Source organism: Sceloporus undulatus, chromosome 6, assembly GCF_019175285.1.
Source record: "Sceloporus undulatus isolate JIND9_A2432 ecotype Alabama chromosome 6, SceUnd_v1.1, whole genome shotgun sequence".
Lineage (NCBI taxonomy): Eukaryota > Metazoa > Chordata > Lepidosauria > Squamata > Phrynosomatidae > Sceloporus > Sceloporus undulatus.
Window position 1 is genome coordinate 123,801,982 of NC_056527.1, and position 17,093 is coordinate 123,819,074.

The window sequence follows — 17,093 nt, forward strand, 5'->3', positions numbered from 1 at the left end:
ATGAAATGTTTGCTGAGACATGTTGAACTGCTCTTCTTTTTTGTGATGTAGGAGATTATCCCTGTTCTTTCCATGTTATTTCTGCCTCAAGTAGCAAATTTTCTATTAAAGCAGTAATGCCCAAGAACCCATTTACTTTGTCAACTGAGGTATACCTGTGCATATGTGAAATGATGAGAAAAACAAGGAGTTACCTCTGGAGGCTATAAAAGATATCTTGGTGTATGGACAGTCTGTTTATGTATGTCTCATAAATATATTTGGAAGCGCTCATGTGGGCTTTTCTCTCTTGCTCCCTGCCCCACCCTGGTCAATATGCACACTCAATAGGAGCTTGCGCAGCAAATCAGCCTGAGCCCTAAGCAACACCATATATCTCTGAGACAGCTTCTGAGCAGAATTAAGAAGACGGAGGCTGCTCATAATGAGTTATCACGGTGGGGACTTCGTTTGGACAGTGATGTTTGTAAGGTAATTAAAATCAAGAATAACCTTTTTGTCATTAGATTAACCTTGTCTGATTTTGTGTTCCTAATGAATCAAGATCTCCATAGGCATAGATTGGCACGCCTTCCAGGTTCCTCTGATAGCCAGTCACTTGAAATAAACTCAATTCTAGCTGTATTCCAAAAAGGAATGGCTTCAATTTATCCTATTTGCAGCATCATATGACCACTTTTTCTTAAACAGCTGCCAAAGGGATAAAAATAGGAATTAACTTAGTCATATATCAAATGTCAAATTTCATGTCCGTGCTCTCACTCTTTTGACAGGCCCAGGAAGTTAAAATTATGGTGTAAGTCTGTATTTGCACTAATTCTAAAGACAGTTGTCTCTTTTCCAATAAAATATTCATTTATTGCCTTCATTCCACATGGATAAATTATCAATTTATGTGGCATGGAGTAATAGAATTTCATACTTTTTCAGGTTTAGTAAGGGAAGAAATCCACATTAAATGGGTTACAACACTACTACTGAGAGTAAGGAAACATGATTGCAGATTGACTAACCACTTACAACACTTTTTTGTCAGAGCAGGGCAATTGCTTATGTCAGTTTGTAGTTATTACTATCATGTAGTAGCATAGCCAACTTCTTTCTCAATTAAGACCTGAAGTAATAGAGCTTTCGAAGGAGAGTCTCAGTTAAGTCTTCCATAATCTGGTACAGAGGTCTCAGAATGCCTCATCGAGCCTATAAGATGGAATATGTTTATGCCATGGTCTAGCCACCTCCTATCATATGTTTTGCTTAAGTATCATTTTTGTGATACTGGGCTCTGAAGATGGTAGTGTTGGTAGATAATTCAGTCTCCCAGAATGTTTCATTTCTGATCTCAAATTTTTTTTATAATACAACAAAAACAAAAGACCTCCTAAACCCGGATGAGTTTGAGTCACTAGTGACTTGGTGAGGGAGAAGGGTTCAGGGGTGTACTTGGTACTAAACCAGCCAAAGAAGCATGCTCTGGATCTGAGACCTCACCTGGGTTAAGCCCTATATTTGGGTGTTTTGATCTCTCTCTCTTTTTTAATTAGGCGAAAGGGCGTATTCTTCCCATGGAAAGAATTAACCTGAAGAAGAATTCTTTCAGTGTTTCAGAGGACCTAAACTGGACCAAAGAAGTCACAAGGGAAGCATGCATTTCTGCTGTAAGTTTTTTATTGTACATGTAGACACAGTTGTATAGTGCTGCAATAATAGACCCAACATTCTCTTCAATATGTAGTTAGAAAAACACGAACGGTGAAGCCTGTGGTACGTATCTTCCAACTCCTTGTTGACGCACATTTGTGTGTATAAAATGGATTTGTTAAAGTTTTAGGTTTATTAACATTGACAGCATTTATATACCCTTCCAGCAGTGAAGCAGATTGTGTGGTATTTGTTACATCTGTGTGCTTGAGAACAAGAACCTACCTTCACTTCCTCTTCTTTAGATATTTGCCTTATTTCTAGTGACTGTACAAAGATGCAGCATTGGAATACATTTGCCATCTATAGGCTTGTTCTTCCCTAAGGATTTTGTGACTTACATTTACGTCATGAATCAGGCTTTGCAAATAGTGTTTTATTTTAATTATTTTATAATTGTACTATTTCAGCTGAGCTTCAGAGCTCTGGGGGGGGGGGAGGTAAAATAACAGTATACTAACTGTCATTAATCCTTTGGGATATATTTCAAAAGCTCATGGAAATAACAAGTTGGTGATTTCTGAGTCGAAGAAGCTATATATGTTGACTTCTGTTCAACTCCCCAGATTCCAGTCCATTACTGGGCCCTGATTTATCCAAAGCGGACCATGGAGCAAGCCCGTGAACTGGTCAACACGCTGCAGAAGATCTCAGGCCCTCTTGAAATCCCATTAAACCCACCTGCTTGGGCAGAATTGAAGGATGAAAGGACAGAGACTTATGTCAGGGCCATCAAATCATTAGTAAATAGTGAGGTAATGTGGTTTACATGGTTTGAAAAGTTTTACTGCAAATTTTAAAAATAGAGATATAGAACACTAATTCTGTTATCAATAATACTAGTGGATCCTGGTTTTTCTCTGATGTCTTCTGTGATGCAATGTTTCATAGACCCATTAATCTTAATTGTGTATTTTTATAGTAAACCCTACTGTGCTGCCTTCTTAACGCACATTGTATATCTCCATGTGTTATCCTGCCACCACAGATATTAATTGATTCGGAATTCACACCAGTTCACTGATGGCTAAATAATGCACTCATACAAGAAAGACCTTCCTAGCTAGAATAAGAAATCAGGTAGTTTCTCTGCCAGGTCTAGGGTGATGAAGTCTCCTGAATATACTGGCCAAAGATGTGATCTGATGCAATAGTTTATATTCTGTAGGAGACAAAGGAGATTATCATATGGAAAAAAAGCCGGGAGTAAAAGACATACTCCTGGCATAATCATGCGATAACGCTGAAGATTTTCAGACACATTGCAGCCATCCAGGACTTATCCTGTGAAGATCCAGGAATGCTCCTGTAACTAAACCATTCCTGGGACTTGCCCATGTCAGCATTCCTGAACCTTCGCAGTATAAATCCTGGATGAGTGCAACATTGTCTGAAAATTACCTGAGTGTCCTAAAGCCAGACTAGATTGAAATCCATGCACTGTTCCTTGATTCAGTATTCTGTTGCTTAAAATGCCTATAAATTTAGGTTGATATTACAGTCTCATTGTTAGTCTACATTTCCCAGCAGAGAGGGTCCTGACCTCCTGAATCCTGGGTTATGCACCTCCCATTAGCTCCTGTAGGCAGAGACAAAGAAAAGACCGGCCCCCTATATAAGGAGGGGCTAACCCCCCTTGGGCCTCAGTCTTGTTCCTGCCTAAGCTCCTAGCAGGACATACTTCTTCGCCAGCGAATACATTTTCCTTCGTCGAAGCGGTCAGCGTTGTTTTTTATTGGCTTCCCTCTTCCCTGCCTCCCTTCCCCTCTTGGTGGTGGGCTATGGCAGAGGACCTAAAACACGGGTGAAGGGCCTCCCCAAGTGCAGGCTCCCCCAGATCAGGGTCTGCCGGCACAGCAGCGAGAGCCAGCAACAGAGGGAGAGGTAGAGGGCCAGCCAGAGGAGAGGGTTCCCCTCCATGGCAGTGATCAGGCCCCATCCTTCTGCCCGGGCCTCCCAGGTCCCCAAGGCGTAGAAGAGGCCCCGCGCCAGCTGCTCTCACCGAGGTGCTTGCACAACTTTAACTTCAATTTCAGTATGATTTCAATTCAGTTGTAGTTACCAGTTCTCCACTTTGCCTTCATTATAAGTTAAATCAGTCACTTTTTTCCCCACTCTATTTTTTAAGAGCACCATACAGTTGATAGTCTGTATTATCACTGGGACCAGAGATGACTTATATGGAGCAATTAAAAAACTTTGCTGTGTCCAATCTCCAATCCCTTCTCAGGTGAGTCAAATGGTTGGCTGTTTAGTTGTTGATCTGAGGATATTACGGGTTAATTTAAATCTTTGTTCTTTTTCCGCGGTCTCAGTGCCACGCACAAATGGGTTTTGCACCTTCTTTATTTGTGAAGAAGTGCACCATTTGTAGGAACTTCACATCACAAGTCTTAAACGTCCTTTTCAAGGTTCTCTGTTGGGAGAACAAATGAACTGATGGTGGGATGCTAATAATTTAAAGTTGCCATTTCAGTAGTCAATAGTATTGCCTTGCCTCTTAAAAAATAAGATTCTGGCTCTTCCTTGAATATTTTCTCATCTTCAACAAGAAATACTCCTAGCTCACCCCTTTTCCTTTGGGCTGTAATGACCTTAGAGGCCATGTCTCCTGTTGTGCATTTATTCAGTAATGAGATCTGAATATAATAATTGTATTTTTACTTAACATCCTCTTGCTATGATGTTTGGAAATATGTACTAAATCCCTTTGTTGAATTAAAAATTTAAATTGTCCTGTACATGCATGCAGAAAATCCTTAACTTTCCTTTTAAGGGTCAGTATCTTGTATTCTCTGAATGTGCTAAAATAATTTATTTTTTAGAGTTTAAATAGAGAGTTATGAAAAGAACGGTAGTTAATGTCTTGGCTGTCAATCCTAATATTGATTTCTTGCTGCAGGTTATTAATGCGCGAACCATTGCAACTCAGCCTAACAAACTTAGAAGCATAGCACAAAAAATTTTGCTACAGATTAACTGCAAGCTGGGTGGAGAACTCTGGGGGGTGGATATCCCTTTGGTAAGTCTTATGAAACCATTTCTACTAAAAGAAAAAGTAGATAAGCAAGAGCTCAGTTTGTTTTACCTGTTCTAATTTTCACACACTTGTGTTCTTTACTGCACACCTGTTGTCTCCATCTTTCCTTCTTGCCCCACCGATAACAACAGAAGTCTTGAGATAGACTTAAGATGCACTTATGAATTTACATAGAGTTAATGTCTCCTTTAGGCATGCTGGAACCCTGCGTTATTGTAAACAGGCATTGACTTCTCCCTTCATTCATCCAGCTAAGTCACCTTTTTAATGAACCTGGAATGGCAGGGATCTAGCAAACATGTGGTGGCTCCCACTTCTCCCTGGCCTGCCCACATCCTCGGGATCCTGTCTACTTCATCAGTCTGAAAATGCTGCTGTTATGTGACGATCTCCTATAATAGCAGGATTGTGGCACCCATAAAACCATCTCCTAGGCTAAATCAAGCATACAGACTTGCTTTTAGACTAGTTTTGCTTGTAAATAAAAAAAATCACATATGTATAATATACATTATGTATATACACACAGAAATGTACACATATGCACACTATTCTATCTCAGAAATGGGCAGCTATGGTTCTCTGATGTTCAAGAGCATCTGGAAGGCTCCTTAACTTCCCACAGCCCATCACCTGAAATAAGACAGTACAGTGGTACCCCGGGATACGAATGCGCCGCCTTACGAAATTTCCGGGTTACGAAAAAAATCCATTAAAAAAAACTGTTCCGGGTTACGAAGGTTTTTTCGGGTTACGAAAAATTTTTTGGTGCTTTTCGGCGCTATTTCACACGAAATCGCGGCTTTTCCCCATTAGCGCCAATGGGTTTTTCGGCTTGCGAAGTATTCCGGGTTACGAAAGCGGCGGCGGAACGAATTAATTTCGTAACCCGGGGTACCACTGTACCTAGAAGAGGGATTTGTGTTACGATGCCTGCCTTTGATTGTTTGCTTTTTCCAGTCCTTGCAGCCACAGACTTGGGTGCCATGGACAATGTTGCAGTATTCCGATGGAGAGTCTTATTTGTAACTCTTTTAAACAATGTAGCTAATTGATTTATCTTTTCATACTGCAGTGAAACCTGCAGGAAGTCATACGTCTCAAATATGTATTGCTTTTGACCAGTGCCCTTTGCATATAGAAACCATTCAGCAAATTTACAACAAAACTTTTTTCTTTATTTAATGCTTTCTCCAAGTGTAGTGTTAAATTATATTTGAACAGGAATTACTGTACTACAACCAGGTTTCTTTTTACATTTCAGAAACAGTTGATGATGATCGGCATGGATGTGTATCATGACCCTGGCAGGGGAAAGCGATCAGTTGTTGGGTTTGTAGCAAGTATCAATCAGTAAGTGCATCCACATTGTTTGCCATCTAGGTATCTGGGACTACCTCACCATGGTGGCTGTTGCTGTTCACAGAGGAGCCACTGCTAACAGCAGTGTAGAATAATTTAGTTCCAGGTATCTGGTCAAAAGACCCTAAAGACAACAGATCCTATCTGGTCTTAGAAGCTACGGTTAGTACATGGATGGGAGACCACCAATTACTTTCAGATGCTGTAAACTATATTTCAGATGAAGGAACCAACAAGAAACCTCCCCTCTGTGTTTTTAATGCCTAAGAAAAGCCTGTGAAATTAATTCATGGGATTGCCATCGGTCGATAGGCAACCTGAAGATACCGACCACAAACATTATTGACTACTGTTGTAATTTTTTTTAAAGTCTTAACTAATGTTAAGTGAGTTCCCCCATCCCTTTATTTTGCATAAGTTCAGAAAAGAATCGAAGTACTTTTCTCCTTATTGGAAAGTAACCTGACAGCCTTCATTCATGATCTCTCTCTGCTCAGCCCACTTCTCTTTCTATGCTGTCTCATCTCACTGTACTATGCTGGACTAGCAGCAAGCCACCAAAAGGGTTGACCAAGGAGGACTCATTCCCATCCTTTGAGATATGCTGAACCAGGCCAGAATAAGCCTAATAAATGTGATTTTCCCCATCAGTTATTGCCCCTGCATCTGTCTGCGAGAAAAGATTTCCTTCCCTCCTATCCCATTCCTCACAGCTTATAATTTTTGTTATAATGGCACTCCAAATCCAGCCCAGTATGTGGATGCAGGGGAAGGACATGTTATTATTGGTACTATGGGGTGTGGGATGAGTAGCCAGCAAGTAAATGGTGTCCTCTCTAACTCAAAGTCTGAGTTGTAGAAGAATTCAGGATAGTGATGCTCCTCTGTTGTTCGCAATAAGCTCTGAGTTCATACTACAAATTATGCTAAATGTATAATTGAATCCTTTGATCCAGTTTCTCTTGTTTGTAAAAGCCCACAGAGATCCATCTAGATCCATGGCTGCAGTTTTAGCTCCAGTTTATTCTTAGTTTTGTTTCCTACAGTATTCAAACGTATTGGTGCAAAAATATTAAACTGCTAAAAAAAGAAGGGCAGAGAACTGATGTGTCACAGTCTTGTTGGTGGGGACTGATAATTTGGTGAAATTGTCAACCTCCAAAGCTAGAGCATGGCGTGTGCATAATGAAGTGTTACGTCTTGAATTAACATGGGTTAATGTTTGCTCTGTTCTTTCTCCCAACAGCACTTTGACAAGATGGTACTCTAGGGTTGTATTCCAGATGCCTCACCAAGAAATTGTCGACAGCCTGAAGGTCTGCATGGTGGGGGCCTTACAGAAGTTCCATGAGGTGAGGAAATCAGTGGTTTTGGCATCTCTTTTCCCCCAGACCGAGGGGAAAGACTGACATTGTCTAGGCCAGGAGTGGGGAACTGCGTGGCAGACAAGGTCAACCAAAATTGACTGCACTCCTCCGCACAGCAAATTTCAGTACCTCAAGGGGGACGTCTCAATGGAGTAATATTAATTGCTACAGTGGTTTAAAATGAACAGTGTGCCATAACTAACAGAGGGGGAAACAGGAGAATTCGTGTCAAGTAAAGTATTTATCAGGATTCGGCCTGTGATTCTTCAAGGGGCATTTGTGAACTCACACAACCAACCCACCTCCCTATGAGGATGTCAGTGTTATTTCCCTGTTTTTGTGGAACAGGCTGGATGTCTGGAAATCTGGTTTAGGTACTCACACTGTAGGGAAGAGGGGCACATTTCTTTCTGAAAACACCAAGCTCAGATCCAGAAGGTTCTAGCTGTCTCTGCAAGAGCGCTTAACAACCCATATTATTGAGTTCTCAGGTGACCATGTGAAGAATTACAGTTAAAGGTAAACAACTGGTTTTTCCTTAATATGGAAGTAATATAGGCAGCTCAGAGAAAATGTTGATATGAAATAATCCAAGCTTCAGTTTCTTACCTTGTATGTTTGTCCTCTTGAAGGTCAACCACTGCCTCCCTGAGAAGATAGTGGTTTACAGAGATGGAGTATCGGATGGCCAGCTAAAAATGGTAGAGAGCTATGAGATCCCACAACTACAGAAATGCTTTGAAGCTTTTGAGAATTATAATCCTAAAATGGTGGTGTTTGTAGTCCAAAAGAAAATCAGTACAAACATCTATTCAGCAGCCACTGATCACTTCACAACTCCTTCTCCTGGGACAGTGGTAGATCATGTAATCACCAGCCGAGACTGGTAAGTAAGAAGGAAGTGTTCATTTTCCTTTTTCTTTGCTCATCTGCACTTCTTAAGAGGTACTTGTTAACAAATGAGAGGTTGTTTCTGTGCGTTTGCTCTTCTCCTGTCTCTTTCTCCAAAATAAAAATGTTACACTATGAACTAATTTTATCTAGATAATCTGTGTTTTTTCTCCTTATGCACAGTCATACCTCTACATTTATGGCGTAAGCATTAACAGATTATTCATGGATTACAGTATTTGCCACTGCCTCTGCTCTATATACAACCCCCCAAAAATGTTTTCTCTAGGCATATGTAGAAAACCCTGCTGGAGGATCTACATATGCCTAGAAAGACCTTTGTCAGATGGTCATTGGATAAAATTCAGGAGAAAGATGTTGCTTTTGTCTTACAATATTGCGCCAATTTTCCTCTAAGTAAAAATGGTATTGTGGTTTTTATCTTTCTCTTCTCTTTGAAAAATATTTTTAGGGTGGATTTTTACTTGATAGCTCACTCTGCACGGCAAGGCTGTGGCATCCCTACTCACTACGTCTGTGTAATTAATACTGCGAATCTCAGTCCTGATCACATGCAGAGGTGAGTGCATTTAATGTGTGATACTAAGCCAGATCCAGTAATAACAACAGAACCATTGAGACCAGTATGCTACCTTCCAAGGAACTGGCTACCTTGGAAGATGGTGGGCTCTCCATCATCGGACGTCCTTAAACAGAAATTAGATAGCCCCCTCACATTAGTGCTTTAGCAATAGATAACCTGCATTGGCAGGGAGTTGATAAGTCCTTTACAGCTTGATGATCCTATATGTGGTGAATGAGAGATTTCATTCATTTCATTGGATTTGCTCTAGCTGAGGAAAACCTGCTGTCTTTTTTATTTTATGATTTTTATGTTTTCATGCAAACTGTTTTGAGCAGGACTTTTTGAGGGGGCTGCAAAATATCCTTTATGGAGATTTGGGCTTGGAGTTACTGTCTCACCTTAAAACAGTATCTCAGTTGTAAGATATTGATGGGATCTCTTCCTTTGTGTTCTGTCTTACTTACTCTCTTGCCATCTCTTTAAAACCCTGTAGTTATTTGTGATCATTTATGCTTCCATCTGTCTCTTCAGTGCTTCTTTGCTGCCTTTTTTCCTCTTTTCTTTTTGATGGAATTTCTCCATTACGCGCCCTCCTTCGTTCCATTTCCCTTTCTGTTTCTTGTCACTAATAGTGAACATGGTAAGCCAGGTCTGATGGCTTTCAACAAAGGAACAGTCATTACAGCATACCAAGAGATTTATCAGATGATTTAAGGCCAAGTAATAACACAAATATTTCCCAGTATTTATTTGTAGAACAAACAAAGTGTTAAGAGTGTAGGGTGAGAAATTCTAATCAGGGATTTCTTTTGTTCTCTTCTCCTCTCCTCTCCTCTCCTCTTCCTCCTGCTTTTTATAGGTTGACTTTCAAGCTCTGCCACATGTACTGGAACTGGCCAGGAACTATTCGGGTTCCAGCCCCTTGTAAGTATGCTCACAAGTTGGCCTTTCTCTCAGGACAAGTTCTACACCACGAACCAGCAATTGAGCTGTGTGATAAGCTCTTCTTCTTATAACTTTGGTAGCCAACATGACTTCAAGGCAGCGGTGAATGCAGTCTCCCTAGGCAGAGATAGGCTGTGTTCCCCCCTGCAAATCCCATTGTAGAAATATAAACATCCCTGTATGTACACCCACATAATGCTTTGTGTTGATTTTGTTCTGCAGTAATAAGGTAAAAAGGTACATTGGCAGAGAAAAAGCCATTAGTAGTAGTGAGCACTGGGCACTGGTATGACCAACAATGTTAGTTTCATTTACTTTCTTCGCTGCTGGCTGAGCATTTTGTTTATGGAGGTTTAAAGTTGGTGAATTCATTTAGGGTGAAGAGAAAATGGTGTTCCATTTTCCAAAGGGTCTGCAGCCTGCCCTGCAAATCAACTGCAACAGCAAACTGGCATGACCACACTTGGAATACTGTGTATAACTCCTCTGGCAGTATTTCAAAAACAATGGTGGAGAATGTGCCCAAAATAAGCCACTTCCCTATGACAAAAAGGTTACAAAGTTTAAAACAATTAGATTTAAATAATTAATTGTAAAACTTTCCATGCAGGCCTGTCAGATGTTGTTACATGCTCCCAGCTCCCCCAAACTGAGAGGGTCCTGGAGCAATGTTGTTCCAGTTTCTTTTGGATGAGATCACGCTGGAGACTTTGTAATATCAGTTTTATTTACTAATACACATGTTCAGCATAATAGAGGTGGACAAGAAGCATTCTCCAAAGAAGCATTTCCATGTCTATCCCATATCACATCTGCAGAAGCCCGTATCCCCAATGAGCCTTAGTCCAACACAGAACTTTTTGCCATTTCTTCCCAAAAGTCAGAAGTAAACCATCACCTTTACATTACATCTATATCTATCCCCCCTCCATCAGTTGGGAGTGTCATTTTCTTCAAATTCTTCTAGCTATATACTGCTAAAATGCTGCAAAGATTTACATCACCTGTTTCCTATATTTTGATAAACCAAGTCAAAGTCCAGACAAATTTATGGCAGGATTGGGAAATAAAACTGGATAACATACTATCAGTAGCACATTAGGAGGTACATGTTGGCAGGCAGGGTAAATTATTTACCAATCTGTTAAAGTTAACTCTTGGTGTGTTCTAGATATCAGTTATCAAAGCAACGGGAGACCTAAATCCTTGGTCAGGTTAGGCTATAATGCGGACTTAATTTCTTACTTTGGAAAGCAGAGCACTCCTTTTTGCCAGTGCAAAAAACCTGCTGCTTTTCAGGCAACACTTAAACCACTGCACAAAATTCACCAGATGGACTTTTACAGTAATATATAGTTTCTATTCTGGGCAGCAGTCCTTCTGTAGTAAAATATTTTAAGTGATGCACCATATAAAACAAAAATAGATGAATCTGTCTGTGCCCCTCAAACACTCATACCTCCCAACACTCAGCTAGTCTCAAAGATACTACAAGATCGGTTTGGTCCTTTAAGAGATGAAACCCTCCCACCACTTAAAAATAAATTCCAGCTTTACAAGTAGTTTGGTAGTATGCAGCTCTCAGGGCTGTGCTTGACATTTCTTTCTGAAATCTTTTCCAAATCACTTTAACCTCATTCACATCCTTGTGATTTTCTGTAGGATCATTGGGATAGTACAAGGGTGATAGTGAGGGAAAAGTGGGGCAATGAGGAGGAAAGAGGGCGGCGGAGGGGGCCCTTCAGTCAAAGTATTGGTGTGCAAGAAAGACAGGGGGAACCAGGAGCCTTTAGGACCATGGTGGGGATGGGGGTTGCATGAATCATCTTTTCAGGATCCTCAAAAAAACCACCCCACAGCCTTGCTGATCATTTTGTGTGGTTCTATCTCCCACCCTTTGCCTCCTGCCCACGTGAGCTCACTCCCTCACCGGTGTCTTTCACTAGTAGTGGCAATTGGGAAACCCCTGTGAGGCTTGGGCACGGGGCACTGCTTATATGGCTCAGAGGAGCACCATTTTGGGGCAGACTGGAGCAAAAAGTTAGAGCACACGTCGGCAGGGGAGAAGTGGTAGCAAAAAGGAGCTTTCAAATTTGGGATCCTGCTTAAACTTTGTGAGCTTTGCTGGGATTTGGCTGACAGGTTGCAGTTGCAATGCTGCTCCTGCTTTCTTTCATCAGACAGGCTGAGAGAAGAGGTAGCGGAAGAAATGGTTTTTTGGTGGGAGAGTGGACACTTGAAGCTGTGTGGGGAAGACATGTCCCTTGCTCTCAGCATTCTAAAGAGTAGTGTTTCTGGGGAAGGAGTATCTGTGCTCCGTTATTGGAAAGAGTCCTTAGTCTCAGAGTGGCTCCTATAGTTAAAATCTCTCCCTTTCCCAGTCCACACCAGTCTCCATTCCAGAGCATGTGGCCTCTGTAAACCATCTACATACACACTAGCTGAAACTTTCTCTGCCCTGATGAAGGATTAAGAGTCCCTCCTTTTGGGGTGAAGCTTCTCCCTTACACCTGGTCAGCTTGGGAGCAGCAACTGAGCTGCTGTCTGAGCAGCAACCAAGAGGCCTCTTGTCTTCATTGGCCTTTGCTGCAAGGCTGGCATGGGTGAGAGAGAGGCTTCTCGGTTGCTGCTTGGTTGCTTCTCCCAAGCTGACCGGGTTCAAAGGGAGCAGTGACTGAGACTGGTTGTTTTACATTTGTAGTTGAACATTAGCCCTAATACCAAAAAATATGCTCAGAGGAGGGGCGCTATGGTTGTCGCCCAAGAGGAAAGGGGGCAATAGCCGGAAAAAGTTTGGGGACTGTTGCGCTAGACATTTTTAGCACCACAGTGCCACCTGCTGTAACAAGTGAATTCACCAGTTGCTGAAAATGCCAGCTAGCCAATGTAGATATTTTTATATATATATATATATATATATTTAAGTATTTAGGATGGTTCAGGTCCTTACTGTAGATTGCTGCAGTTATGCTGGTCTTACCAGAAGGAATGTCGACCTTCACTGTCTTTTACAACACAAATACAATGAGAACTGTTACTTGGGGCAGATAACCATACAGTAAACACATGGGCTCTGTGTGGTCAGAACCTACTCTATTCTGATATTTTAATAGGGATTAACAACTGGATTTAAACTATATAAACCTTTAAACAATCCTAATTAAGTGTGAGAATGTTAGAGATTTGGCTTGGTGACAGGTAGCTTCTAATCAAATTAAAATGTAAAATATTACTGTTAATCTGAAGAGAGACAGCAACTAAACATACTGCTGCCTGGGAATGTTCAGGTTTCACAAAAACCAACAAATTGCCAGCAATTAGATATTATGGTAAAGCAGTGTTACTGTTTGCTGTTCATTGCAGAATGTGAAATGTCTCCTGTACTTGTTTCTAAATAAATGTATTTAGGACTAAGCTCTTGCAGAGTCCTCATTTGTGATGGTGATGGTGGTGGTTGTCAAAGGCTGGCACATGCCCTCTACCAGCAGTTGGCAGAGGGAAATCCTTATCCCTTTTTGTCAGGCTCAGTTTCATTACAGGTTTAATGCCTGTAAGAGTTCATTAAAATAATAAACTGAAAGAATCACAATAAGCGTCTTTAGTTTTACCTTAACAACACCTAAATGTTTTCCTGATGCAAAAGGTAGAGGCTTACTGAGAAATTCTGAGCTTTCCCAACAAAAGAGCTTTTAGCCTCACAAAGGATTGGAGACAAACTGGATCTCAAAGACAGTAGCTTTTTGTCTTGCTAATGGAATGGAATGTTTATTTCCTGGACCTTAAGAACCCCCCAGTCCCCACATGGCCAGAAGGAAAAGGGGCCTATTTGCATCAATGCCCTTCCATGCCCTTCCATGCCATCTGAACTGAGGACAACCACCACCACACCTTGACCAAATGCAGGTCTGTGAGTAGCATGGTCAATGTTTCTTTTTTCTTTCTCCTGTATGGTTTTTAACACCTTGCCTGATGATGAAGCCAGTGGAGCTTCGAAAGCTTGTAAGGTGTATAATGTGCATTTTGGTTGGTCCAATAAAGATATCTGTTATGTAGATTTTGGATGATAATGCCCTCCAGTACTGTTTGCTCTCCCTGGCTACGCCTATCCAGAGCCCTGGGTAGAAGTCTTTCCTATTGCCTCCTTTTTGGCCTTATCAGAATGGCAGCGGCTGAATCTTGGACCTTTTGCAGGGACTTCTGTGCTCAGTCTGCAAGTCCTTTTCCATATGGTCCCTTGCACCAGCTTTCCCACATACTATGAACTCTTTTGCTAACTCCCTAGTTTTTAGGAGTTGGGGGGCGGGGACTACCATACATAAAAGGAAAATGGAGTAGCACCTTTGCAACGGATTGATTTTAGCATTTTTCATGGACATAGTCCAGTTCTTCAGTGATATTAAAGCCACCGGTATTAAAGCACAGGTGCAGATATGGGAGAGAACGAAATAGGACACAGAAGGATGCAAATTACAACCCTGGCTATAAGGTTGCAAAAAATTTTCTTTGGAGTCAAAACCTACCTGAGACAGTTCTACTGCCACTTTTGTCATTGTGAGGACTGGTGGTGTGAAGTCGGAGGTGTGTTTATATAACATACACAATGTGCCAAGAAAATACATTTGTTTCATGGGCTATAATTTCTAAACATGCCCCAATTCAGCTGTTTTGCTTTTCAATCTTCATTCGAAACCTTAGATTTTATTGTCTTAGGCCAGCCTAGGTTCTTTGCATTCGTCATATAAAGTATTGATTCCTGGTTGCAGGGAGCACAAGGTTTGAAAGGAAAACCCTTCAGCAAGGTCAGCCTCTTTGCCAATAAACTGGCTGGCTCTCAAGTGGATGTTGATTAGGTTGTGTTTTCCCTGAGCAAATGCCTGGTAATGGAAAAGAACAAGCACAAAGTGTGCTGGAGCAGTATTGGTGTCAAGAGTGAGAAAGAGACACCTGGGCCAGCGTTACCATCTGGCCATAACCTTTATCTTTTCTGCGCTGAAATTCATTCATCAGTGTCCCTTCTCCTGGCCTTTTCTCAGAGGACGGCGATGGCAAAGCCCTTCTGAAGAAATGCCAAGAAAACCTTATAGGGTTGCCATAAGTTGGAAATGGCTTGAAGGCAGATCACAATATAATCCTCACCTTCTTCCGCCTCACTGTACATCTGATATGCCACAGAGGGTTAAAGGCAAATGCACTCTCTCACCCTTTATATGCCATGGCAAAAGCCCGCACCCTTTGGACAAACAGCCAGACGCTTTAATCAGCAGGTTTGCTTCCTTCTCCCAATTTGGAAAGGATAACGGAGAACGTTCCGCAGTAAAAACCAATTATTACACTGGAAATGCTGCACAGCCCTCTTCCCACGGCCTTGAATTCACGTAGACTTGTTTACCTTCCTTATCAGGAGTTTGCCACCTTTTTTATTTTCTTGCTCACGTGTTTCTAAGCGGCTTTGCAAAAGCTGTTGTTGATGATTTGGATCCCAAACTCTCCACGTTCTCCTTTCAAATGCAGGCCTCCCTCTACTCCTTGATGCATTATCATAGCGATTCTTAACCACAGGCCACTAGTACAATGGTGATGTTTTGGACTGCAGCTCCAACCATCTTGGTCAGTGATCTGGGAATCTGGAAAGCGAAGTCCAAAACACCTAGTAGGCTGCTAAAGTCCTGCTCTATCTAGTACACTGGTTCCCAGCCTTTGGCCTTCCAGATGTTTTGGGCTTCATGTCCCATAATTCCTGACGATTGGCCAAATTGGCTGGGGCTTCTGGGATCTGATGTCCAAAAGAAATGGAGGAGCACAGTTTGGGAACTTTAGTGAGCTGTGCTTTAGTACCACAAGCTCTCAAAGACTCGAATGGTAGTAAGTTCCTGTGGCAGTATAACATAGTAATAAAATGCTCACAATATCAAATAAAATACAATATCAAATACAACATACAATATAACATTCCTTCCACTACCTCCCAGAATTCCATAGCCTTGAGCCATGGCAGTTTAAGTAATTAATAATAATTGTAGTTCCAAACCGGATTATTTCTGCAATGTGGATTCATCCTATGTCTCCTTTCTCTTGTTTCTTTGGGGAATAGTCTCGATCTTCCATCTCAGAGCCATTAACTCCTCTCCCATTAATATTTCGGCACCGACGAAGGCACCACTTAATGGTGCAAAGAAATAGCACAGGGGCACCATTGTTTTCGGCAACACAGAAGACACTGGTCCCACAATATCAAAGGAGCGACAGAAGGCCCTTTCTTTTAAAAGTCCAAGACGGCAAAGAGGTGCCGTTGTCTTTCTGGTGTAATTTTGTGGCAAGCCAAAAACAGTTGTTAATTGTGAAAATTGAAAGGAAGTTGCAAGTAATGATGGGTTTCGGAGAGCGATTCCAGACCGATGGCTCCTCCATCAAAAGGCATTCTCCCCCTTGGACTGATTTTCTGTGATTGGAAAAAGAAAAAGGGGGAAGAAGCAGCAGAGAAAAAGAATTGCAGAAAGAGCTGGGGATAGGTGACCTTTTCCAGATACACCTGTATTACAGGTGAGGGTCAACTGAGGCTTGGAGGAAAGTCATTAGTACAAAAGCAGTCATGGCGTATATATACACACACACATACACACTGTATATACTCAACTATAAGTTGACCTCATATAGAAGTCGAGGTCCTTGATTTTGATATTTTATATAAGGGACACCATTTTGCTGTGCCATATTTAATGGGACTTGAACATCCACGGATTTTGTTATCCATGGGGGATCTTGGAACAAAACCCCAGCGGATAACAAGGTCTGTCTGTCTGTCTATCTATCTATTTCTCCATGCAAAGTTGGTTTGATACTACTTCATAAGAAAATATCCAGACGTCTTAACTCTCTTTCTTTGCCAAACTTCGGTCTTTTAGGTGTTTTGGACCTCCACTCCCCGAAATCCCAGCCGTCTTGTCTCAGGATATCCTATAACAGCATTCTTTGTTATAACAACGACAGTGGCTTTATCTGCCCCTTGTCTGAAGTATCACTTCGTTTAATGGTTAACCTGTTCTTGGAAAGCTAACTCTCTGGGAATTTGCTTGGAGACGCGCGGCTTCCCTATCTCAGGCACATTTTGAGCCTCGCCTCCTGTGCTGACGGCGGAGCCAAGGGCAAAAGGGTCAATGGGGTCATTTATTATTGATGACTATTGATGCCTCTTGAGCATCACAAC

The 17,093-nt window shown here is 41.5% G+C and overlaps 1 protein-coding gene across 1 annotated transcript in view; it reads left to right on the top strand.

Annotated features, from left to right (window-relative positions):
* The window catches only part of PIWIL2 (piwi like RNA-mediated gene silencing 2), a 36,308-nt gene extending 22,341 nt beyond the window's left edge, over nt 1-13,967 (top strand). Inside the window, exons 15-24 of the mRNA XM_042476466.1 lie at nt 331-471; nt 1,542-1,655; nt 2,265-2,453; nt 3,827-3,928; nt 4,601-4,720; nt 6,003-6,091; nt 7,347-7,452; nt 8,100-8,353; nt 8,831-8,938; nt 9,804-13,967. Of these exons, the coding sequence (XP_042332400.1) occupies nt 331-471; nt 1,542-1,655; nt 2,265-2,453; nt 3,827-3,928; nt 4,601-4,720; nt 6,003-6,091; nt 7,347-7,452; nt 8,100-8,353; nt 8,831-8,938; nt 9,804-9,960 (1,380 nt within the window). The 3' untranslated portion in view covers nt 9,961-13,967. The remainder of the gene's footprint in view (nt 1-330; nt 472-1,541; nt 1,656-2,264; nt 2,454-3,826; nt 3,929-4,600; nt 4,721-6,002; nt 6,092-7,346; nt 7,453-8,099; nt 8,354-8,830; nt 8,939-9,803) is intronic.
* The last annotated feature ends 3,126 nt before the right edge of the window (nt 13,968-17,093 follow it).